Source organism: Budorcas taxicolor, chromosome 13, assembly GCF_023091745.1.
Source record: "Budorcas taxicolor isolate Tak-1 chromosome 13, Takin1.1, whole genome shotgun sequence".
Classification (NCBI taxonomy): domain Eukaryota; kingdom Metazoa; phylum Chordata; class Mammalia; order Artiodactyla; family Bovidae; genus Budorcas; species Budorcas taxicolor.
Window position 1 is genome coordinate 73,898,006 of NC_068922.1, and position 24,496 is coordinate 73,922,501.

Sequence of the window (24,496 nt, forward strand, 5' to 3'; positions counted from 1 at the left end):
TGTCCATATAGGACACACTGCATCTCTCTGATCACAATCTGTGTTTACACGAGACCCACAGGCATCATCAAGTGAGAAGTGCTCTTACTGGGCTTTTGAGCCCTGCAGACAGATGCAGGAGGCATGGTTAGGTAGGGAGATTATGCAATAAACAGGACTGACTCAACTCCTCCCCTTGCCCACTCCCCTCCTTATCACCTGATCTCACCACTCAGCCACAATATTAAAAGCTCAGTGTGTCCATCCTCAGCATCCTCAGGAGCCCTCCTGCAAGGCCACCAAGATGAGACGGCTCTGCCTCTCTGCAGCCCTTCTTTCCTTCCTGGTTATCCTGGTGGACAGCACCCCGCTGAATATATACCATATCCAGGATGAAGGTAGGTCCAGCCTCACCTCTCCTCTACAGCTTCTGGGAAAATGACAGAAGTCCATGGAAGGGGGCAGGGCAGGTGTGGAGTGGGTATTGCCAAGCATTTCTAGATATCTCCTGTCATGTTGGTCAGGATTACTGTCCATTTCTTTGGTTTTGGCAGCATTGGTCTTCCTCCCATGAAAGGATATTCTCTAGTTCCATGGTCTGCTCTCTGGTTGTGGTGTGTGGGCTTCTTGTAGGAGTGGCTTCTCTGGTTGCAGAGCAAGGGCTCTAGGAATTTGGGCTCGTAAGTTTCAGTTTACCTTCTTAGTTGCCACCAGGCACGTGGAATCTTCCTGACCAGGGAGAGAACCCATGTCCCCTGCCTTAGCATGTGCCTTCTTATCTACTGGACCATCAGGGAGGACTTAAAGTGCAAAGATTTGACTCCACTGATATGTTGACTATATGAGGATATATACTACAATTTTATTATTTTATTGTATATATATATATATCTCCAAGCTGGAATCCTGGAATGGGATCCCTTTGCCTTCTCCAGAAGGTTTTCCCAACACAAGGATTGAAGCCCGGTCTCCAGCAGTGCAGGTGGTTTCTTTACCAGCTGAGCCACCAGGAAAGCCCTGCATAGTAGTAGAAAGCTTCAAATTTGTACCATCTCTTAGTTAATGGCCTAGGTCTGTTGGAGTTTCTAAAACTGTTGGAGTTTCCTGCTGTTAGATGTTATGAGATGAGACGAGGCAACTCAAGGGAACCTCAAGATATGGTAGGTGTCCAAAAATCACAAGCATGCCTCTACTGTTTACAGTTTTCAACAACTGTCACTCCAGCACCTCTGAGGAGAAGGGAGGAAACTGAGAGTGAGATTAATTACAGTGGCTGCTAATCCAACCAACATGCCTGCTTAGTGAACCCTAGGGAGAAATACATATGAACTGGGCTCAGAAAGCTTGTGGGTTGGTGAATACAGGAAGCTGATGTGAGGGTGCTGTGCTCTCTAGGGCACAGAGGCTGGGCACAGCTCCCTCCTTTTTTGCCGGCACATCTCTTCCATTTTTCTGCCTTGAGTTCTATTTCGGGAATATAAGCAATGGTTTTCCAAAGTTCAGCCACCGGTTCTATTGAGTTGTTGAATTTGAAGATGGGGTCATGGACCCACAATCCCCTTTTTAATTATTTGGTCACAAGCATGATTGACTTGGGACCTCATGGCTGGCATCTGAACTGAGGAGTTTTCAGCCCTCAACCTGCAGAATCTGCAGAAGCTCCATCAGTTCCCATCACATGTAAATGGACTTGTTGCACACCCAGTGGGTGTTTGGGGAATTGAATGCTGTTGCGAGAGACACCACGTATTTGGTGTCAGGGGAATACCCAGAATCACTGTGCCCTGTGATTTGGGGCTCAGGGGATGCTCCAAAAAGGAGGAGTAATGAATGTTCACATTGCAGCCAGAAACTGTGCTCTGTGTTTTCAGAGTTCCTGGGAGAATCAGGGAGTGTATCAAATGGGTTGTAACATGCTAGTATCTTGTCCTGGCCCTGCCACCCACATGCCTGGGGCAGGTCATCTGCAATTTTCTTCTCAAACAGGGGATGTATGTTACACGGGTTTTGAACCAATTACCATTCACATGTATAAGGAGGTGAATGACATTTCATGCTGAATTTTGTACATTTTCCACCAATGTGTTAATCTGAAAAAATCTGAAAAAATTTACTTTATTACTTACTTTGGGTTAGAAGGAACATTTGCATGTCAAATAATGAGTGTTATTCTATCATGAAAACTAATCAGATAGACCTGCAATGAATGTGCTGCAGGGAACGTAAGAAGTAGCCCTCTGTAGGCTGACCAATGGACCAAGGCTGAGACAGTTAGGAAAGTGTCCAGGCCCTTTCCCATGTCCCTTTTTGACTATTCCTCATTATGCTTATTTGTCTTCTCCCTCATCCACTGTTGACTACTATTTTATTGGCATATTTGATCCTTACATGCTTCATGCCCCAGTTTGCTGAAACTGTTGGAATTTCCTGTCTTTCATAGGTCTGGAGACAAGCCATAGAAGGGGGCCCGAGAAACGTTCAGTAATAGATGTGGTTTCAGGTATCATCAACGGTGTGGCTACAGGTATGAACTTTCTGCTACTCTCGGGAGGGAAGAGGACACTGAGATTGAGACTAGGCAACACTGAATAATGATTCAATCAAAATGCCTACTTAGTGAAACCTCAGTAAGAATCCATAAATATGGGCATTCAGGGACCATTCTGGGTGGTAATACACAGCGGTGATGTGAGGGTTGTGTGTTGTCGAGGGTGTGGAGTCTCCCCACACTTCCACTTTGCCTTGCAAATCTCACTCATTTTGCTGTGCCTAGATTTATCCTTATGATAACATGACATCCTGATGTAAGTGCTCTTCATGAGTATGGTCATCATTTTACTGAGTTGTTGAAAATGGAACTTCCCAGTTTTAGACACTTTGTCAAATCAGGAGGGACTCGGCATAACGTTGCTGGCATCTGAACTGAGGACAGTTCTGAGCCCTCCAGTTGCACTATCTCTACTAACTCCCTGGATTTGCTGTCAGAATTAAATGGCCCTGTGGGGCACCCAGCGGGTGTTTGGAGGAATTGCACGTTGTTTCTTGACACATCACAGATTTGGTGTCAGAGAAACCCAGACTCACCTTCCCTGTGCTTTGGAAACTCGGGTGAATCCTGGGGACAGGGGACTAATGAAAGTAGGACACTGCACCCCGAAGTTCTCAGCATTTACCCATATGTTCAGAGTTCCTGGCCAAAGAGGATAGTGTATCAAGTGGGTTTTGACAGGGAATATCTCTTTTGGACCCTATCAGCCTCTTGCTATGTGTCCTCAGGCTAGTTATCTCTAGTCTTCATCTGAACAGTAAAGAAGTGCTAAAGGAGTTCTTTGAACATTTACCAGTCATAAAACTAAACAGCTTATTCTCTTTAATGGCCAAGTTTGGTCATTTTCCACCAGGATAGAGACATGAAAATATTCTCTATCTGCTTCCTTGGGCTCATGGGACCAAGGCTGGTACAATATTAGCAAATTCTTCAGGGCTTTTTCTTTGTCCACTTTTACCTATGATTTTATTTTCCATATTTGAAACTTGTCCTGGTTCATGGTTCAATATTTCTGAAAATTTGAAATCTGTTCTTTCATAGGTACCAAGATTATTGAGAAGGGAGCTGGAATACTAACAGGATTGGCTGAAATAATCACTAAAGCCATTAAAGGTTTGAACTTTCTGTACCTGTGGGGAGAGAGGAGGGCACTCACTGAGACTGAGATCAGCACCACTGGCTGACAATTCAATACTTATGCCTGTTGAGTGAAACCTCAGCACAAATTCATCAATAGTGGCTGAAAGAGCTTAGGAAGGGGGAACAAATGGTCCTGAGGTGAGGGTGCTCTGCTCAGGAGGGCGTGGACACTCCGCCTACTCCACTCCTCCCGTGCCCTAAAGATCTCCTCCATTTCACTGTTTCTGAGTTTTCTCCTAGATATTAATGTGAAAACAGTGGTTAAAAGTTTTCCTGAGTTTGGTCACCTTTTCCACTGAGTGTTTGACCATGGAGGTGGAGTCATGGAATTTTCGAGTTTTAGTCACTTGGTCAGAAGCATGATAACTCGAGAACACATGGCTGGCCTCTGAAGTCAGGGCATTCTGGATACCTCAACCATTGGCCCTGACTCCACAGATACGGTATCAGAAGTCAGTGGACAGTGGGCAGCTGGTTGGGTGTTGGGAATTGGATGGTTGAGGGAAAAACCATGTATTTAGTGCCAGGAAAACCCCAGATTCACCCTCTCCTGTGATTTGAGGGCTCAGGTGAGGCTTGCGGAGAGGTGAGTAGTGAAACTAAGACCCCGGACCTGGAAAGTCTCTCCAGTTCTCTGTATTGTTGAGTTCCTAGCCAATCAATAGTGCATCATTTGGGTTGTGACATGACAGTATATTGTCCTGACCAGGCCACCCACAGGCTTGTGTCCTGCTGCGAGTCATCTGCAGTTTCCTCATCTGAACAGCGGAAACATGTACATGAGTTCCTAGAACAGATGATGAGTTATGAATAGAAAGACTTTATTCAAAGACCAGATTTCTCCATTTTTCACCACAATGTTTTAATCTGAAAATAATTCTCTACCTACTTGCTTTGGCCTAGTAAAACTATTTCTTTATCAAATAATGTCTATTCCTGTATTATTTACAATAATCAAAAAGATGTGGAACCACAGAGCAGGGAAAGCAAGAAACACGGCCCTTGTGGGGTAGCCTGTGGGAACAAGGCTGATACAATATAACGGAAGTCTCCAGGCCCTTTCCCTTGTTGTCTTTTGACTGTTATTATCTTATCCATGTTTGATCTTTTTCCTGTTTCATGGACCAGGCCTCCTAAAACTCTTGAAATTTACTCTCTTTCATAGGTCAGGTGATGATTTCCAGAATTCAATTTGATAACCATACACTAGAGGAATTGCCAACACTCCAGCTTGAATATACAACACTCAGTGAGGAGAATAATGGTTTGTAGTTTCTGCACCTTGGGGAAGAGGGAAGGGCACTGAGGTTCTGATCAATGACCAATGCTTCAATCAATTAGCCTAGTTCTTGAAACCTCAGCAGTCCATAAATATTTCATGGTGAAAATTATGCATGTTTCGCCAAGATGTGTTCATCTAAAAAATGTCTTTAACTATTTACTTTAGGCAGGAAAGAATATTTGGACATCAAATAATGAGTATTCCTCTTTCATGAAAAATAAATAGAAATACCTGGGGTGAACTCTCTAGAGCAAATGTAAGAAAGAGCCCCATGTAGGATGACTCCTGATACCAAAGCTGAGAGATTATTAGGAAGGTTTCCAGGCCCTTTCCCATGTTCCCGTTTGACTATTGTTTATTATCCATATTTGTTCCCTCCCGTGTTCACAGTAGACTACTATTTTATGTGCATATTTGATCCTTACTTGGTTCATGTCCCAGGCTTCCTGAAACTGTTGGAATTTCCTGTCTTTCATAGGTCTGAAGACAAGCCACAGAAGGGGACTTGAGAAGCGTTCAGTAATAGATGTGGTTACAAGTATCATCAACGGCGTGGCTACAGGTGTGAACTCTCTGCAACTCTGGGGAGAGGAGAGGGCATTGAGAATGAGAACAGGCACCATCGGCCAATGATTCAATCCCAATGCCTATTTGATGAAACCTCAATAAGAATCCATAAATATGTGATTCAGAGAGCGTTTGGGGTTGTAGCACATGGCGGTGATGTGAGGGTCCCGTGCTTTCTAGGGAATGTAGGCTCTTCACACTCTACTTCCACCTTGCCCCGCACTTCTCACTCATCTCTCTGTGCCCAGATTCATCCTTCATGAATATAAGACACCACTATGTGAGTGGTCCTCCTTAGAATGGTCATCTGATTTACTGAGTTATAGAACATGGCGTGGGGTGATGGAACTTCCCAGTTTTAGACACTGTGTCAAATCAGGAGTGACTCGGGATAACATGGCTGGCATCTGAACTGAGGACAGTTCTGAGCCCTCCACTTGCACAATCTCTACTAACTCCCTGGATTTGCTGTCAGAATTAAATGGCCCTGTGGGGCACCCAGGGGGTGTTTGGAGGAATTGCATGTTGTTTCTTGACGCATCGCAGATTTGGTGTCAGGGAAACCCAGACTCACCCTCCCTGTGCTTTGGAAGCTCGGGTGAATCCTGGGGACAGGGGACTAATGAAAGTAGGACACTGCACCCTGAAGCTCTCAGCATTTACCCATATGGTCAGAGTTCCTGGCTGAATAGGATAGTATATCAGGTGGGTTTTGACAGGGAGTGTCTATTTTGAACCCTATCAGCCTCTTGCTATGTGTCCTCAGGCTAGTCATCTATAGTTCTCATCTGAACAGTAAAGACGTGCTAAAGGAGTTCTTTGAATGTTTGTTTACCAGCCATAAAACTAAATAGCTTATTCTCTTTCACGGCCAAGTTTGGTCATTTTCCTTGAGGATAGATTCCTGAAAAGATTTCACTACCTGCGTCGTTGGGCTCATGCGACCAAGGCTGGTACAATATTAGCAAAGTCTTCAGGCCTTTTTCTTTGTCCACTTTTACCTATGATTTTATTTTCTATATTTAAAACTTGTCCTGGTTCATGGTTCAATATTTCTGAAAATCTGAAATCTGTTCTTTCATAGGTACCAAGATTATTGAGAAGGGAGCTGGAATACTGACAGGATTGGCTGAAATAATCACTAAAGCCATTAAAGGTGTGAACTTTCTGTACCTGTGGGGAGAGAGGAGGGCACTCACTGAGACTGAAATCAGTGCCCCTGGATGACAATTCAATACTTATGCCTGTTGAGTGAAACCTCAGCACAAATCATTCAATATTGGCTGAGAGAGCTTAGGAAGGGGGAACAAATGGTCCTGAGGTGAGGGTGCTCTGCTCAGGAGGGTGTGGACGCTCCGCCTAACTCCACTCTTACCGTACCCTAAAAATTTCTCATCCATTTCACTGTTTCTGAGTTTTCTCCTAGACACTAGTTTGAAAACAGTGATTAAGAGGATACATGCTTGTGTCCTGGGGAAAATCACCTTCAGTTTCCTCATGTGAACAGGGGAAACATGTTACATGAGTTCTTCGAATAGAGGACGAGTTATGAACAGAAAGACTATTCACGTGTCATGACCAGATATGTGTTACTCTGAAAGAAGTTCTCTGCCTAATTGCTCTGGCCCAGCAAAAATATTTCTCTATCAAATAATATTTACTCCTGTATTATTAAAAGAAATCAAAAGACGTTGAATCACGGAGGAAGGCAATGGCAGGGGACCAAGCAACAGCACTTGTGAAGGAGGATGTGGGATGAAAGCAGAGAATACTACAGAAGTCTCCGGGCCCTTTCCCTGTTGTCTTTTGACTGTTATTATCTTTTCCATGTTTGATCCTTTTCCTGTTTCATGAAGCAGGCCTCCTGAAACTCTTGAAATTTACTCTGTTTCATAGGTCAAGTGATGATTTCTGGAATACAATTTGATAACCATACACTAGAGGAATACCAAACACTCAAGATTGAATACTCAACACTCAATGAGGAGAATAAAGGTTTGTAGTTTCTGCGCCTCAGGGAAGAAGGACAGGCACTGAGATTCAGATCAATGACCAAACAGCAATGCTTCAATCAATAAGCCTGTTTCTTGAAACCTCAACAGTGCATAAATATTTGGGTTCAGAGAGCTTTCTAGGTGGTGAATATGATTGTGAGGGTGCTGTGCTCACAAGGGAATGGAATCTACACACACACACATCCCTCTGCCTTACACGTCTCCTCCATTTCACTCTTTGTGAATGTTTCATGTATATTCATCTAAGAACAGCAAGTAGGTATTTTCCTCAGTTTGGTCAGAAGTAACCATCAGTTATTGAAGATGGAGGTGAGGTCATGGACTTCCCCATTTTAGCCATTTGGTCACAAGCCAAAGTAAGTAGGGACCACGTGTCTGGCACTAAATTGAGGACAGTCTTAAGCGTTTAACCTGTGGGGTCTGCACAGACTGCATGGATTTCATATCAGACAGCAATTAAATGGGGGATGCCCACTGGGTGTTGGGGAATTGGTTGATGGTAGAGACATCACAGATTTGTGTTAGGAGAAACCCAGGCTTACTCTGGCCCGTGATTGGGAGCTATTGTTACCTTGGGTACAAGGAAGTGATGAACGTAAGACACTGATTCCAGATACTCTTACATGTGCGCTGTATTTTCCGAATTCCTGGTAGAATCAGGTATTGTATCAGATAGGTTGTGACATCATAGCAATCTGTCCTGACTCTACCACCCACATGCTCTGTTCCTGGGAAAGTTATCTGCAGTTTCCTCATCTGAAGAGGGGAAATGAGTTACATGCATCCTTTGAATAGGTTACCAGTCATGAATACAAAGAATTTATGCCCTGCCGCCTTAGTGTCTACAGCACCGGAGAGTTTAGTTTCCTGACAAGGGATTGAACATATGACTCCAGTACTGGAAGCCAGATTCTTAACCACTGGACGGCCTTGGATGCCGTATAGATGTTTTAAGGCTATTCAGGCACTATACCAAATCTCCTTAGAGGACTTCATGAGGAGATATATGTTTTTACATCATGTCACCCCTGGCAACATTCATGATTCTGTCCCAGAAAGGAGGTTTTCAAATGGTCTTTTCAATCTGGCATTCCTCCACACCCTTATCATTCTCTATGGCAAACAAACTGGGGATTCTAGTTGTTGTCCTTGTATGGAGCTTGATGACCATCCTCATAACTGAGCCATTGCCCCTCTCATTCCAGCAGCTTCTAAGCCTGCCCTTTGTTTGGAGCCTAAAGTAACAGGTGGCTGCAATGCCATGATGACCAGGTACTTCTACAATGCCCAGACTGGCCTCTGTGAGCAGTTTGTGTACGGTGGCTGTGAAGGGAATGGAAACAACTTCGAAAAGTTAGAGGACTGCATGAAGACCTGCTGTCAAGAGGCAGGGTCCCTGTGGTAAGACAGGGGCAGGGCACAGGGGGAGGGGAAGGGCTGGGGAAAGGGGTGGAGCTCAGGGGGCCACACACCATTCACCCTGCATGGTGTCTTCCTCCTCGCTGCTGCCAGGAGGAGAGGCTGCAGTGTCCTGTGAAAGCCACACTGAGCGAGTTCTCCAGGGAGAGGATGGCAGAAGGTCAACCCCTGATGCCTCTTTGTGATCATCTCAACCTGAATATATGCTCCTCTTTCTCAGTTGGGAACACTGATTCAGCCACCCTCCAGGGTGGGACTGCACTGCTTCTGAGTGCCCTACATAGTCTTGGAAATCTCACTTCCTTCTTGTTCATGATTTGGGAATGTGGTTCCATAATTTTTTAAAAATATGGAATCTATTGAGCTGATCATTGTCCAGGTCTGGGTCTACACTGATGGCACTCAACAACTTCCTTTCTTTTTGCAGAGGACACGCAAAGAGTGGATTCGGAAACTCTCAAGTCCGAGGAGGAGCCCTGCAGGGCTGGGCTGTGGCTGCGTCTGAACCCCTTCTGTCTCCCGACAGTCCTTCTCTCCCCGACCATTCTCAGCAGAGCCTGCCTTTTCCTTTCCTCTATTGGTCAACATGTCTAATTCTGTCTCATCCAGCTGGTCTCAGCACCATGAGAGCATGTTTTCCCTTTACCCCCAGCACTTCACCCAGTTCCTGACACCAATGAGACAGTTTATACTTATTTGAGGAAAGAAGGAAGGAATGTAGGAGCACATTGCTCATGACCAGATTAACTGTAGAGCCTGCGGTGTAACACAGGATTTTTGTTTTCATCCCAATCCTCAAGGCATCTTCACCTTCATCCCGGTTCCCACCATCACTGCTCTCCTTGTGGGTGGCCAAGGAGGAATTTCCAGCATTCAGTTCTCAACATCAGTAATGAGAGCAGAGTTTGGTTTAAAAAAGCCCCTTTCCCACACAATGATGTAGAATTTTCATTTCTGTAGCTTCAAATACTATGGTTTATATTTCAGTAAATGTATATTTAAAATTAAACTGACTGGAGTCTATTATTTCTAATTACAAACCTTAACAAATAGTGTCCATGGAAATGGTGGTCTTGCTAACTGTTCTGCAGACAGTGGGGCACCTCCTATTCCCCTTTCTGGAGACTGTGCTCTATTGGGTATAGGAAGCAAACCCGTTATACCATCATCGACTCCTTAATATCATCCACAAGTTACAGAGAACCCTGAGAGATACACACATCAACTTGAAAACTTTTCCTTGTTACTTTTAATCTCTGTCAAACTGGGGGGCAGGTTGTCCTCCTGACTCTCAGAAGGAGAATGGGTATGAGACTCAGTTGTTCACTTATCCAAGAAATCTGATTCCCTGAGGTCACATGTGGGGAGGAGGGTTCATACTTCAGGTAAAGAAAGGTCAAATACTGTTTAGTATCCCTGGCTCTGTGTTAGCATTTTGCCTACATTTTTCCATTAATCATGCTAAGAATCCATCAATGGAGGAAATGGAGGAGGCGTAGAGATGGCACTTAGCTGCTGTATTCAGTGCCTAACATAGCAGGTCCGACTCTTCCAAGCAAAGGGACTTTGATGATGCTTTCCTGCTCTGCTTCTGGGAAGATTTAGAATGAAGGCAACTTTTGAGACAGTAGTATCTGTTTCACCACAGACTACTAAAGTTTGTCATGGAGACCTCTGCAAGTAGTAGTATTAGTATTTGAATAAATGGGAACACACAGGGTGTGTTGGTGCGGTTTTTCACATCTTTCCAGTCTTGGGCAAATTCTCAACATCTCTGAGCTTTGCTTTCTTTAGTATAAATAATGATAAGACTTGTACTTTTCAGTGTTTCCAGCCAGAGACCACTGAAATATTCCGCTTTGTCTTCTTGCTTTTCTTCTGCTTTGGAATAGTTTTGTTTGTGGCCTTCTGTACAGTATTACGGACCTCTGAACTTAAGTCTTCAGGCATGCTGTTTACAAGTTCTAATCCCTTGAATCTATTTGTTACATCCACTACATATTCACAGTGGATTGGATTGAAGTCATACTTGGCTGGCCTAGTAGTTTTCCCACTTTTTTAGTTTAAGCCTAAGTTTTGTTATAAGACTCTGATGATCTGAGCCACAGTCAGTTTCAGGCCTTGCTTTTACTGACTCTACACAGTTTCTCCATCTTCAGCTACAAAGAACGGAACCGATTTGATTTCAGTGTTGACCATTTGGTGATGTCCATGTGTAAAATCGTCTCTTGTGTTGTTGAAAAAGGGTATGGGCTATGACCATGCATTCTCTTGGCAGAATTCAGCTAGTTGCCTTGTTTCATTTTGTTCTCCAAGGTCAAACTTGCCTGTTACTCCAAGTATCTCTTGACTTCCTACTTTTGAATTCCAATCTCCAATGATGAACAGAACATTTTTTGTTGTTGTTGTTAGTTATCAGAGTTCTTCTATGTCTTCATAGAACTGATCAACTTCAGTTTCTTCAGCATCAGTGGTATGGGGATAGACTTGAATTACTGTGATGTTGAATGGCTTGGCTTGGAAACGACCCAAGAACAGCTGTCATTTTTGAAGTTGCACTCAAGTCCTGAATTTCAGACTCTTTTGTTGACTATGAAGGCTACTCCCTCCAAAGTTAACTGCAGGTAGAGCAAGATGCAATACTTCCTTGAGTTTGCTTGTGGGGTCAAGACTGCTTTTTCCACGCTGGTACAATGTCAGTCAAGACTCAATGTTCTTTCTCTTGCTCCCCTATCAGACTATATTTTATTTTCCTATAATGATATCAATGACAGTTACATGCATAATTATAGACAAGGCTCATCATCATAGAGACTCACAGGAATTTTACTTTATCCACTCTCTTCAATGACGGGGCACTTAGTATGAGTATTAAATAGGAGAGTCGTTTACTTAGAAATACTTATCAAAATTTATCCTTTTGGTTCTGAGAGCATAGTTTCTTGAGTAGGGAAACAGCTGTAAACAAAATGTGGTAAATAATAATAATATATCCTTCTAGGAGGGAGACAGACAATAAAAATGGGAAAAACCTATGCCAAGCCTTGATGAGAGTCATGAAGAAAGGGAGTGATGGGGATTCAGAAGGTGGTAGAGGGTCAGGGAAACCCTCTGTGATAAAGAGGCATTGAGCAGAGTCTGTCAAAAAATGTGCTTAGTGTGTTTGAGAGGCAGACAGGACTAGGGGGACTGGAGCCAAGTGGATTAAGGGGGAGTGAAGCGGAAGGGGACCAGACAGAGAGGCTATGGGGACAGATCACAGAGAGCCTTTTAGAACCTTAAGGATCAGGATCTGACTCTCAGAAAACCAGAGTCACTGAGGGATTGGTCATGGGGGTCATAGGCTAGGATTCACTTTGAAACAGGATCCTGCAGCTGCAGCTGAAGAATGGCCTCTAAGGGGCGAAGGGCAGAGACAGAGGACCCTGGGCAGGCTGCTGCAGCGGTCTAGTGAGCCACGATGGAGTGTGTACCCATATTGTCCCCTGAGTCGATCTCAGTTCACTAGAAAAACATGAATAATGTACTCTGTTGAGGTTTTGGAGGAGGCTTCATCACAATCATGATTCATTAAATCTTTAGCCATTTGTGATGGACTCGCTCTCCAAACCCTCTCCTTTTCTTGAGGTGTGGGGGCAGGGAAAAGTAGAAGGTAGGAATTAAAACTCCTTTCTTAAATAATTAAAAATTACTTCCTTCTTGGTGGCCATTGTGATCCTGAGAGCACTGCGGTTGCTCATTTCTAGGAAGGTCTAGGTCCTGTCCAGGTACCCAGTGTACAGGTCTGGGGCTTCAGAGATTCAATCAGCAAGTTCCTCTCCTTTTGCAGAGGCCATGGGAACTGGGCTCCCCTGATAGGCTGAAGTCCAAGGAGCACCCGGTCAGGGCTGAGCTCTGGCTGCTTGTGATAATATTCGGCCTTTCCCTCTTGCTTCTCAACCCTACATCCTCAGCAGAAATCTGCCTCTTTTCTCTCTCCCATAATAGTACATGCTTTACTCCTGTCTCATCCAGTTGGCTCTAAGCACCATGAGAATACAACTTCCCTTTATCCCTAGAACCATGCACAGTTCCAGGCGCATAGGACACAGTCCACAAATACAGAAGGATGGAAACAGTGCAGGAGAAAAGCTCCTCGTGAAGCAGTGAAAGTAGAGCCTGGGATGTGAACTCATGATTCTTGCTGCAATCTTCTTTGTCTCTACATCCCGACCTTCATCCTCCACCCAGCAGCACTTTGAGAGCCTTGGAAACCTGGCTGCCTGGATGCTGCCAGAAAGGCTGGGACCACCTCATATTCTTGTAAATATGATTGACATTCATATTGACATATGACATATGATTGACATTCATATGATTGACATCAAAATCTTTGATGCATCATCTGTGTTAATATCAAATTGCATGGGTGGTGTTTGTATGCTTGTGTATTAGTGACGTTGACTAAGAGGAGACACTTGACTAACAGGCAAGTGTCTTCCTCCTGATTTTCAGCAGTTTGTCTTTCCAGCAAGTCACTTTTCTGTAGTTCAGTATTTCCATCTGTAGTTCGGTATCTATAGTTCTGTAGTTCGGTATCTATAGTTCTGTAGTTCGGTATCTATAGTTCTGTAGTTCGGTATCTCCAGCTGTAGTTCGGTATCTCCATCTCCTAAAAAGAATAATAATACTCAGGTGATAAGACTGTTAAATAAGCTATCTCTTTTTCAATACTTACTGTGAGCCCACATGACAGGTCACAAGTTCAAATGCCCTCCAGGACATGGGAGTAATATAAATGGAAACATGGGGACCATAAAGAATGGTGGTGATTATGGAAACTGGAGGGAATGCTCCCCTCCTGAGAGTAGAACCACTCTCTTTAGTTTACTATATGGGTTTCAAAGTGTGGTCCTTTGAGCAGCACCCTCAGCACCTGGGGAACCTTGTTGATGTAGCTACTCAGGTCCCAACCTGTGCTTCTGAATCAAAACTCTGAGGATGAAGATCTCAAATCTGTGTTTGACTAAATGGCTAAGGGATTCTGATGTTTATGCAAGTTTTAGACCCTTGACCCTTGTTGAATTACAGGACTGTGATGCCAGTTTGTTAACTTTTTCCAGCATTCATATAATTTTTTTATATGAAAATTTCCATTGTGAAATTGTATAAATGTTTAAAATGGTAAAATATACTCTGTGGGCTCACCATACACATATTCTAGCCAGTTTTGAAACCTCTGGTTTATGCTCTTCTTTTTAATCCTGATAATAATCTTTAAGAAACATACTATGTGGTCCAAAAATTGAGGTGCTGTTTCATCATGTAGTAAGAAAATGGTCACCTATTACTTGAATATGAATGTACCTCTCAGAGGGCACAGAATCTCAAATATCTAAATATCTTCTGTCTGCCCCAAGATCATTCCATCCATTTGAAGATGCAGCCTTAGATAGCATGGAATCCTAGATTGTCATTTTTCAGAAGGAGGTACTGAGAAAAAAAGAAACAGAGATATGATCTGGGATCCCAGAGGGTTAGATCACTTGTCTTCATCCAGAAGTCAGCTATAGCTTTGTTCCTGTCCTATAATTTCTGTAAAGAGGCCTGCAGGGGCCAGGACTGTTTCTAACTAGAGACCGCACTTCCGTGAGCAGGGAGCAGGGAGGGGGAGGGAGAACTAGCCCATCAAGGGGCTCGTGGATCTTGAGGTCTCTAACTTGGACCAGAGGGGGGAACATGAGCTGGGAACACTGGGAGAAAAACACAGACAGATGAGGGGGCAGAAAAGAGGAGTTTTTGATATTGAGGGGAGTCTCTTCTACTCCTTGGTCTCAGATGCAGAGACTGAGGCAGAAAGAGGAGAAGCACCAGAGGGCCTCCCGAACTAGAATCCTCATTGTACCGTCTGCAGGTTTGTGTCCTGGGCAAGTGGCTTCACCTCTGAGCCTCTGCTTTCTCCTTGACACAATGGGGTGAGAATCCTAGCTATTGTTGGATGGACATGACGCTAAGCGAAATCATCCATGTGACATGTTTCAGGAGAGAGTAGACCCTCCACTCACAGTGGCTTGTTTGGTGAATTACTGGCTACTGATGCCCTTCTGTCCTGGCACAGCTCGGTATTGAGAGCTCCTGCCCTTCTCAATGGCAGCCCACTCCAGTACTCTTGCCTGGAAAATCTCATGGGCAGAGGAGCCTGGGAGGCTGCAGTCCATGGGGTTGCCAAGAGTTGGACACGACTGAATGACTTCATTTTCACTTTTCACTTTCATGCACTGGAGAAGGAAATGGCAACCCACTCCAGTGTTCTTGCCTTGAGAATCCCAGGGACGGTGGAACCTGGTGGGCTGCTGTCTGTGGGGTTGCACAGAGTCGGGTACGACTGAAGCGACTTAGCAGCAGCAGCAGCCCTTCTCCAGGGAAAGGGTGTCTATGCAGGAAGGCAGCCCCCTGAGTCCTTTGCAGCTCATCACCCAGCGCTGTGCCTGCTTGACGTTTGGCTGGACTTGCTCCTGGGGCTTCTGGGCACTGAGTCCAGCTCCCTCCTCCTTGAGCCTGGAGTGGAGCACAGAGTGTGTGTCTGTGTGTGTGTGTGTGCACGTGCATGCATGCACATGAGTGGAAAATGCTTGTCTGAGTGCAGAGGGAGGCTAGTGCTACGTGACTGTAACTGGGAGTGAATATACAGGAGTGAGTGAAGGGACCGTGGGTGTGTCACCCCTCACACCTCCCCTGTAGATAACAGCTATCAATGCAGCAGAGTGCGTGTGCACAAACTCTGCAGCCAGATCCCTGGGTTCAAAACCTCTTGAACCACTCGATGACTGTAACCAACTTACTTTATTTGTGTAGCTCAGGTTCCTCCTCTGTAACATGAGCAATTATCAATACTTCCTCATCCCCTAATTCAGAGATTCTGAGAATTAAATCTGTAAATATGTGTCAGGTGCTTGGATAATGACTGACATATAAAATAATTTACATTTTATCTGTTGTGATTACTCATACTTTTATTGTTAATACTACAAAGGACTCTGACTTCTCAGGGAGAAGGAACATATGTCTGCTGTGTCCATTGCTTCCATAGCAACCCCGTGATGTGGGCAGTGCTGACCTCACCTGACATCTGAAGACAGAAGGACTCTGGGAGATTTCCATCTGCAGACATGAAGATGGCAAAAGGCAGAGCTGGCCATAAAAATGAGATCGCGTGACCCCAAAAAGCCACTGGGGGAGAGAGGAGGAGGAAATGGGTGGTTGTGGGAAATCTTCCAAGGTCCCCTGAAGTCCACTCAGGCAGGCATCTCTCCTGTTTGTGAAGCCAGGTGAAGGAGAGCAGGTGGTCAGGCTGTGGAGACATGTTCAGCTCCCTCCTTACCCTCTGCCCCCTTCCCTTACTCCTTGTTTGAAACAGAAAACAAGGTTGTTGCCCCAGCAGGACATCATCTTCACAGCTAAGTTCCTACAGGGAACAGCCAGATAAAGAGCAGGTCTCCATCCAGTAGAGAAGCTGTAGCAATGGATGCAGGAAAGTGTCTGTTTCATTTGGTCTTCTGAGCTAGGTGAGGGTGTGTGGGGGGGAAGTAACTGATATCCAGATGTGATGCCCAGATGTGATGACCCCTACAGGAGGCTGAAAAGGAGGGCCTGAGCTCATACACTGCTGCTCACTTACTCATCCTCTGATTTGTTCTCATCCACTCACTGATTGTCCATTCATGCCATACACTGTTTTAGGTGCTTGGATCCTCCCCGAGTGACCATATTGGACAAAGTTCCACCTGTGCAACTACAAAACATGTTTCCAGGAGACCCACAAGCGAAGTCAAGCTTAAGCAGCACTAATGCTGGACAATTTTCCCCAGCAGGCTGAAACAGGACAATGGATAGCAGGGGAGTACACACTGTACAATATTGACCCCGGGCCCTTCTCTTCCTCACTCTCCTCCTTGTCTCTCTTCCAGTCACTGAGCTTGGGTGTCAGAAGCTCAGTCAGCTGCCATCTTTCCTCAGGAGCCCATCTCAGGCCATGAAGATAAGCCAGCTCTGCTTTTTGGCAACCCATCTCGCCCTCCTGGGCACCCTTGTGGCCAGTATACCAGGGTGTGAAAATAGCAACCAGGCCCAGGGCAAGTCTGGGCTCATCTCTCCTCTCTGGAGGTGGGGGATGACAGAGTCCATGGAAGGGGTTGGGTTGCATGGGTGGGGTGAGTGCTGCCAGCCATCTCTGGATATCTTCTGGGAAGTGGGCAGTTTAACTCCATGAACAATTTTTGACTCTTTAAGAGGTATTAATATGTGCTCAGTTTTTTAAACAAAAGTATCCCAACTAACTAGCAGATGAGGGACCCCATCACTGCAACTCTTCCTTCCTGGACACAACCTTCTGTGTATACCTCAGTTCAGTTCAGTTCAGTTCAGTTCAGTCGCTCAGTCATGTCTGACTCTTTGCGACCCCATGAATCGCAGCACGCCAGGCCTCCCTGTCCATCACCAACTCCCGGAGTTCACTCAAACTCATTTCCATCGAGTCGATGATGCCATCCAGCCATCTCATCCTCTGTCGTCCCCTTCTCCTCCTGCCCTCAATCCCTCCCAGCATCAGAGTCCTTTCCAATGAGTCAACTCTTCACATGAGGTGGCCAAAGTACTGGAGTTTCAGCTTTAGCATCATTCCTTCCAAAGAACACCCAGGACTGATCTCCTTCAGAATGGACTGGTTGGATCTCCTTGCAGTCCAAGGGACTCTCAAGAGTCTTCTCCAACACCACAGTTCAAAAGCATCAATTCTTCAGCACTCAGCTTTCTTCACAGTCCAACTCTCACATCCATACATGACTACTGGTAAAACCATAGCCTTGACTAGATGGACCTTTGTTGGCAAAGTAACGTCTCTGTTTTTCAATTTGCTATTTAGGTTGGTCATAACTTCCCTTCCTCAGTGTAGTGTAATCTCTAGATCCACTTTTATTTTCTGACTTCATTCATGCCCAGGCTTCCTGAGACTCTTGGAAATTATTGTCTATCTGTAAGTCATGAGATAAGTCTAGGATGGAAACCTAGATAGCATCTGGATGGAACTGGACTCCAGAACATGCCATCGGGTGCTTAGAGGGTTAGAACTATCAACTCCCAGTCCCTCTGGGGAGAGAAGAGGCCACTGATACTGAGTGCAGTCACCAATGGCCAATGATTCTGTCAACTTGCCTACCTCCAACCCTCAATTAAAACCCTGAATAATGGGTTCAGAAAGCCTCAGGGGGAGTGGACATTTGTGAGAGGGAAAAGTCCTGAGAGGGCTTGGAGGTTCGGCACCCTCCAGTCCCCATTTGCCCTACACATCTACATTTCTTTATGCTTTATAATAACTGAGGACAGTAAGTAAAGGGCTTTCATGAGCTCTGTGAGTGATTCTAACACATCCTTGAATGTGGGAATTGGGTCTATAACCTCTGAGTTTATCGTTCATTGATCATTTGTATAAATGACCACAGGACTTGTGATCAACACTTGAAAGGTAGCCATCCTCAGAAATGGAGCCCTCACCCTGTGGGGTCTGGGTCACCTCTAGGGATTTAGTGTCAGAAGTGACTTGACTCCTGGAATTTCAGTGGGTGTTATGGAACTGGTTGCTGTTGGCAGAGACCCTGCATATTTCGAGTCTGGGAAAAAACCCAGACTCACTCTTCTCTCCCATTTGTGCCTGGTGTGAGGGTCAGGGGCTTTGGGGCTATATTATGTGGGGCAGAGCACTCAGAACCCCTTTCCAGTTCTCTGCATGATCAGAATTTCTGGCAGAATCAGGTACTTGATTAAGTGAATTGTGACAGAACAGTGTCTTGTCCTGATCCTGCCACTCACATGCTGTGCGTTGTGGGGCAAGTCATCTATCATTACCTCATCTGAACAGGGAGACTAGGTTATGAGAGTTTTTTGAAAGGATTACCAGTCATGAGTATAAAAGTTCGCAAATTTATGGACAATGATGTCCGTTTTCAACCAAAATGTTTTAGTCTGAAACACTCGTCTATCTACATTTCCTTACCACCCATTCAAAAGAAATTTATGTGTCAAATTATCATTTCTCTGTTATTAAATTAATCAAAACTTTGAGAGACAGCTAAACTTCATCCCTCCAGCGGCAACTGCAGTAAGATCAAGAAATGCAGTACTTCCTAGAGTTTTCTCAAGGTGCAAAGAGTGTTCTTTCCAGGTTGGTACAGTATTAATCAACGCAAGGTGCTTCACCCTGCTATCCTGTCAGACTACTATTTAATTATCCTATCAGGACATAGGATGTTAGAGAAGACTCAAAATTATATAGACAAGCATCATCATCAAATAGACTGACAGAAATTTTATTATATCCAGTCTCTTTGAAGACTATGCACTTGGCACGAGTATGAAATGGAAGATTCATTTACTTGAAAAATATTTATCAAATATTTGTGCTTTTTGCCATAGAAGGAATATTTCCTGGTGTAGGGAACCAGCTGTTAACAAAATAAAGTAAAATAATATGCCTTTTAAGCGGTTGACAGTGAAGACAGGGGAAAATCCCATGGCAGATGGTGATGGATGCCATGAAGTAAGAGAGTGATGGGATTTCAGAAGGCTTAAAGGGTCAGGGAAACACTCTGTAATAAGAAGGCCTTGAGCAGAGGCTGCCAAAAATGAGCCTGGTGTGTTTGAGCAGCAACCAGAACCAGGGTGGCTGGAGCTGAGGGGGTGAAGGGAGGGAGTGGAAGGGGATGAGGCAGAGAGGCCATGGGGGCAGGTCATGAGGAGCCTTGTAGGACTTTATAAAAATCTGAATTTGACTCTGGGAGAGCTGGAGAAGCACTGAGGGATTGGTCATGGGAGCAATGTGATAGGACTCAAGTTTGAAGAGGATCCCTGAGTCTGTAGAGTGGAGAGTGGCTCCTCAGAAATAAGAGCAGAGACAGAGGCCCCTGGGCAGGCTGCTGCAGTGGTCCAGTGAGCCATGGTGGCGTGTGTACCTGTGTTGTTCCTTGGGTAGATCGCAGTTCTTTAGAACATGAATGACTTGCCCTGTTAAGGTTTCTGTGGAGTCTTCATCAAAAATCATGAACCATTAAATCTTTAGGCATTTGTGTTGGACTCACCCCCCACCTCTCTTCCCTCTCTGAGTTATGGGGGCAGGGAAGGGGAAAGGTGAAAATGAAAATTCCCACTCCCTAATCAAGTGTTGGTTACCCAGGCAACCAATCCCATTTTGGGGTTAGGTGCAGGGTTTCCTAGTTACCTCCCTCACATGATAAGACACTCCCTGTTGCTGTCATCTCTCAGGAAATTGCAACGGTTTTAGGAGCTCTGTGCCATGAATGGGAAAAAGGCCAAATTAGTATTTCTTATATAGTCATAGTATCAATATTCTTTCAATATTCCATTATTCCAATGCCCATGACGTAATCAAAATGAATACTCTGGTGGCTTTTCTTCCACACATTTTTCCAGTACAGCATGATGCCTTCAGGCTTAAAACAAGAAAACCAAAAAACTCCTTATTTTGTATTGGAGTATAGTTGATTAACAATATCGTGATAGTTTCAGGTGGACAGCAAAGAGACTCAGCCATAAATACATGTATCCATTTTCCCCCAAACTCCCCTCCCACCCAGACTGCCACATAGCACTGTGCAGAGTTCTATGAATAACTAATAAGGAACTTCTATACAGTAGGTCCTTGTTGATTATTCACCTTCACACTTTCTTTTCTAATGGTGAAAAGTTTGAACCACACACATGTCCAGAAAATAGTATTGTAAACCCACAGACCATTGTCCAGCTCTAATCATCATCAACATGTGGAGAATATTCTTGATGCATATCCTCCATGTTTGTTATTTTGGAGCTACTCAGTGGCATTTTTGCCAATTAATCTATAGATACTCAGTAATAGTATATAATTACCTACAGTACTACCCTGTCAGTGTGACACCTAACAATGCTTAATAATAATGCCCCAGACAGAGACTATCAAATGGCCTTTTCACATTCACACCCATGCACCCCTAACATCTTTACTCGAAACAAACTGGTGTCCCAGCTGTGCACCTCGTAGACTGAACTGTGATGACCATCCTCCTTATTTGACTGAGATCCTCCCGTCCCTGCAGCCCTGTGGTTGCAGCAGTACCTTCTGGAACCTGGATCCCTGACTGTTGCTACTCCTGTAGCCAAAACTGCTGGAATATTCCTTCTTTTCTTGATCAATATGATTTATCACAAATGAAGTCATGTCCAGCATTCAATTCACCATCTATGTTAGCATCGGGTTGCTTTGCTTGAGTTTTGTTTTTGTGTTAGTAATACTGAAAAAACTGTGACCTATGACTAACACATTATGTAAGTGTCTTCCTTCTGATTTTCAGCAGTTTTGCTTCCAACAAGAAACTTTTCCTTAAGTGAATTTCATTTCTTCATCTCTAAAATAGGAATGTGTGTGTGTGCTCAGTTGCTAGGAGATGTCTGACTCTTTGCCATTCCATGGACTGTAACCAGCCAGGTTCCTCTGTTCATGGGATTTTCCAGGCAAGAATACTGGTGTGGGTTGCCATTTCCTCCTCCAGGGGATCTTCTGGACACATGGATCAAACCAGAGTCTTCTGTGTCTCCTGTGTTGGCCGGTGGATTCTTTACCACTGAGCCACTTGGGAAGCCCCAGAATAAGAATAATGATACTTCACTCATAAGATTGATAAGTAAGAACAAGCTACCTTTTCTTGGAGTGTGAATTCAAGTGGGTCTTAAGAAGTATTACTATGAACTAAGCTAGTGGAGGTGATGGAATTCCAGCTAAGCTATTTAAAATCCTAAAAGATGATGCTGTTAAAGTGCTATACTCAATATGTAAGCAAATTTGGAAAACTCTACAGTGGCCACAGAACTGGAAAATGTCAATTTGCATCCCAACCAGAAAGAAGGAAAATGCAAAAGAATGTTCTGATGACCATACATTGTGCTCATTTCACATGCTAGCAAGGTAATGCTCAAAATCCTTCAAGCTTGGCTTTAGCAATATGTGAACTGAGAACTTCCTGATGTACAAGCTGGATTTAGGAAAGGAAGAGAAACCAGAGATCAAACTGCAAACATCCTTTGGATCATATAAAAAGCAAGAGATTTCCAGAAAAACATCTATCTACTTCCGCTTCATTGATAATGCTAAAATCTTCAACTGTATGGATCACACGAAACTGTGGAAAACACTTCACATATCTCTTGAGACATCTGTATGCAAGAAGCTACAGTAAGAACCAGACATTGACTAACAGACTGGTGCAAAATTGGGAAAGGAGCATGTCAAGGCTGTATATTGTCACTCTCCTTATTTAACTTATATGCAGAGTACATCATGCGAAATGCTGGGCTGGATGAATCACAAGCTGAAATTAAGATTCTCCAGAGAAATATCAACAACCTCATATATGCAGATGATACCACTCTAAGGCAGAAAATGAAGAGAAAACAATGAGCCTCATGATGAGGGTGAAAGAAGAAAGTGAAAAATAAGGCTTAAAACTCAACATTCAGAGAACTAAGATAATGCCACCTGGTCCCATCACTTCATGGCAAATAAATGAGGAAAAAATGGAAATAGTAACAGACTTTATTCTCTTGAGCTCCAAAATCAATTCAGACAGAGACTGCAGCCATGGAATTAAAAGACGCTTGCTCCTTGGAAGAAAAGCTATGGCACACCTAGACAGCATATTAAAAACCAGAGACATCACTTTGCCAACAAAGGTCATATAGTCAAAGCTATGACTATTTTTCCAGTAGTCATGTATGGATGTGAGAGTTGGACCCTAAAGAAGGCTGAGTGCCAAAGAATTGATGCTTTCAAATTGCGGTGCTGGAGAAGACTCTTCAGAGTCCCTTGAATAGCAAGGAGATCAAACCAGTCAATGATAAAGGAAATCAACTCTGAATACACATTGGAAGGACTGATGCTAAAGCTGAAGTTTCAATACTTTGGCCACCTGATTTGAAGAGCTGACTCACTGGAAAAGACCCTGATGCTGGGAAAGATGAAAAGCAAGAGGAGAAGGGGACAACAGAAGATGAGATGGTTGGATGGCATCATTGTTTCAATGAACATGAGTTTGAGCAAATTCCTGGAGACAGTGAAGGACAGGGAAGCCTGGAATGGTGCAGTCCATAGTGTCCCAAAGAGTGGAACATGACTTAGCAACTGAACAACAACACACTTCTCCAGAGGGCATCCCTCAGGAGGTAACGGCCTTTATTCCATCAGGGTAAGGGCCTGCCTGCCAATGCAGGAAAGCAGATTAGACCCCTGGATTGGGGAGATTCCCCTGGAGAAGGCAATGGCAATCCACTCCAGTATTCTTGCCTGGGAAATCCCACAGACAGAGGAGTCTGGAGGGCTATGGACCATGGGGCCACAAAAGAGTCAGACAGGACTTAGGGACTAAACCACAACAACAGTGGGATAATGGCTTGGTATTAATGAAAAGAGATTTGCTTAAGTAACTCACTATGCTGCTGTGTGGTCTTGGGCAAGTCATTTCATCTCCTGTAAACACAGATTCTTTTTCTGTAAAAGAGAATGATGGTGTCTGCATTAAGAAATCGCCAGACTTGGTTACTTTTGAAAATCATGTTGATTACTCACTAATGTGCTTTGAACACCACAGAACAAGGCAAATTGTCTAGAACCAAATAGAGTTTTAGGCTCCTCGGCTCCTACTGCTCCTTAAATGTGCTGTCAACTATAGTAAATAAAGGAACAAATAGAATTGAAGTTCACCATCAGGAAGTTCCCTGAGTGTCATAGTGGAGTCACGGTCTCTCTTCCAAACAGGTCTCCTTCTTTCTTAGAGGTAACTGAAAGCCTTCTTGCTTCAGTGAGTGACCTTACCCAGGTCCAGCCCCTTTTCCACTCCACCTTGCCATTATTTAACTCTCTGGTCAAAAGAGTTAGTGTTAACTATCATAATTACCCATTATTATTATTATTTCAAAGGACTTTGGCTTTGCTGGGAAAAGAATATATGTCTATGGAGGCCATAGACACTGCTTTCAAAACAGTCCCACCATGTTAGCAGCATGATCTCACGTAACAAATGAAAACGAGGGAAATTTCAGGTCACAGATCACACAGTTAGGAAAAGGCAGAACTGGGACACAAACTGAGGTCCTCTGACCCCAAAAGCACAGGTGGCGAGACCAGGGTTGAGGGGAGAGAGTAGGGGGTTACAAGTGGCTGCAGCAAAGCCTCCCTGGATTTCTTCTGGTCAATTAGGCATTTTTAATGCAGGAGAAGGCAATGGCAACCCACTCTAGTACTCTTGCCTGGAGAATCCCATGGACAGAGGAGCCTGGTAGGCTACAGTCCACGGGTCACTGAGTCGGACACGACTGAGCTACCTCACTTCACTAATGCAGGAAGATTTCTTGGTCTCAAAAGGTATAATTATGTGTTTAGTGTAAAAAATAACAGCAACAACAACAAAATCCTGCTTGACTCTATCAGATCAGGGACCTCATAACCGAGATCCTAGTCCTGGTCACTGC

At 44.3% G+C, this 24,496-nt stretch overlaps 1 protein-coding gene across 1 annotated transcript; it reads left to right on the forward strand.

The window, feature by feature from the left end:
• The first annotated feature begins 283 nt into the window (after positions 1 to 283).
• LOC128058097 (trophoblast Kunitz domain protein 1) lies at positions 284 to 8,936 on the forward strand. Its single transcript, XM_052650458.1, has 8 exons — positions 284 to 377; positions 2,420 to 2,503; positions 3,569 to 3,640; positions 4,833 to 4,931; positions 5,428 to 5,511; positions 6,601 to 6,672; positions 7,413 to 7,511; positions 8,740 to 8,936. Exons 1-8 carry the CDS (start codon positions 284 to 286, stop codon positions 8,934 to 8,936), a joined length of 801 nt encoding a protein of 266 aa, XP_052506418.1.
• The last annotated feature ends 15,560 nt before the right edge of the window (positions 8,937 to 24,496 follow it).

What these genes read in the sequence shown, in the direction of transcription:
- LOC128058097 (XM_052650458.1), top strand. Translation starts at nt 284, where the DNA reads ATGAGACGGCTCTGCCTCTCTGCAGCCCTTCTTTCCTTCCTGGTTATC. An exon ending in AATCACTAAAGCCATTAAAG is followed by an intron (nt 3,641 to 4,832) that starts GTTTGAACTTTC and finishes TCTCTTTCATAG; the next exon opens with GTCAGGTGATGATTTCCAGA. An exon ending in ACTCAGTGAGGAGAATAATG is followed by an intron (nt 4,932 to 5,427) that starts GTTTGTAGTTTC and finishes TGTCTTTCATAG; the next exon opens with GTCTGAAGACAAGCCACAGA.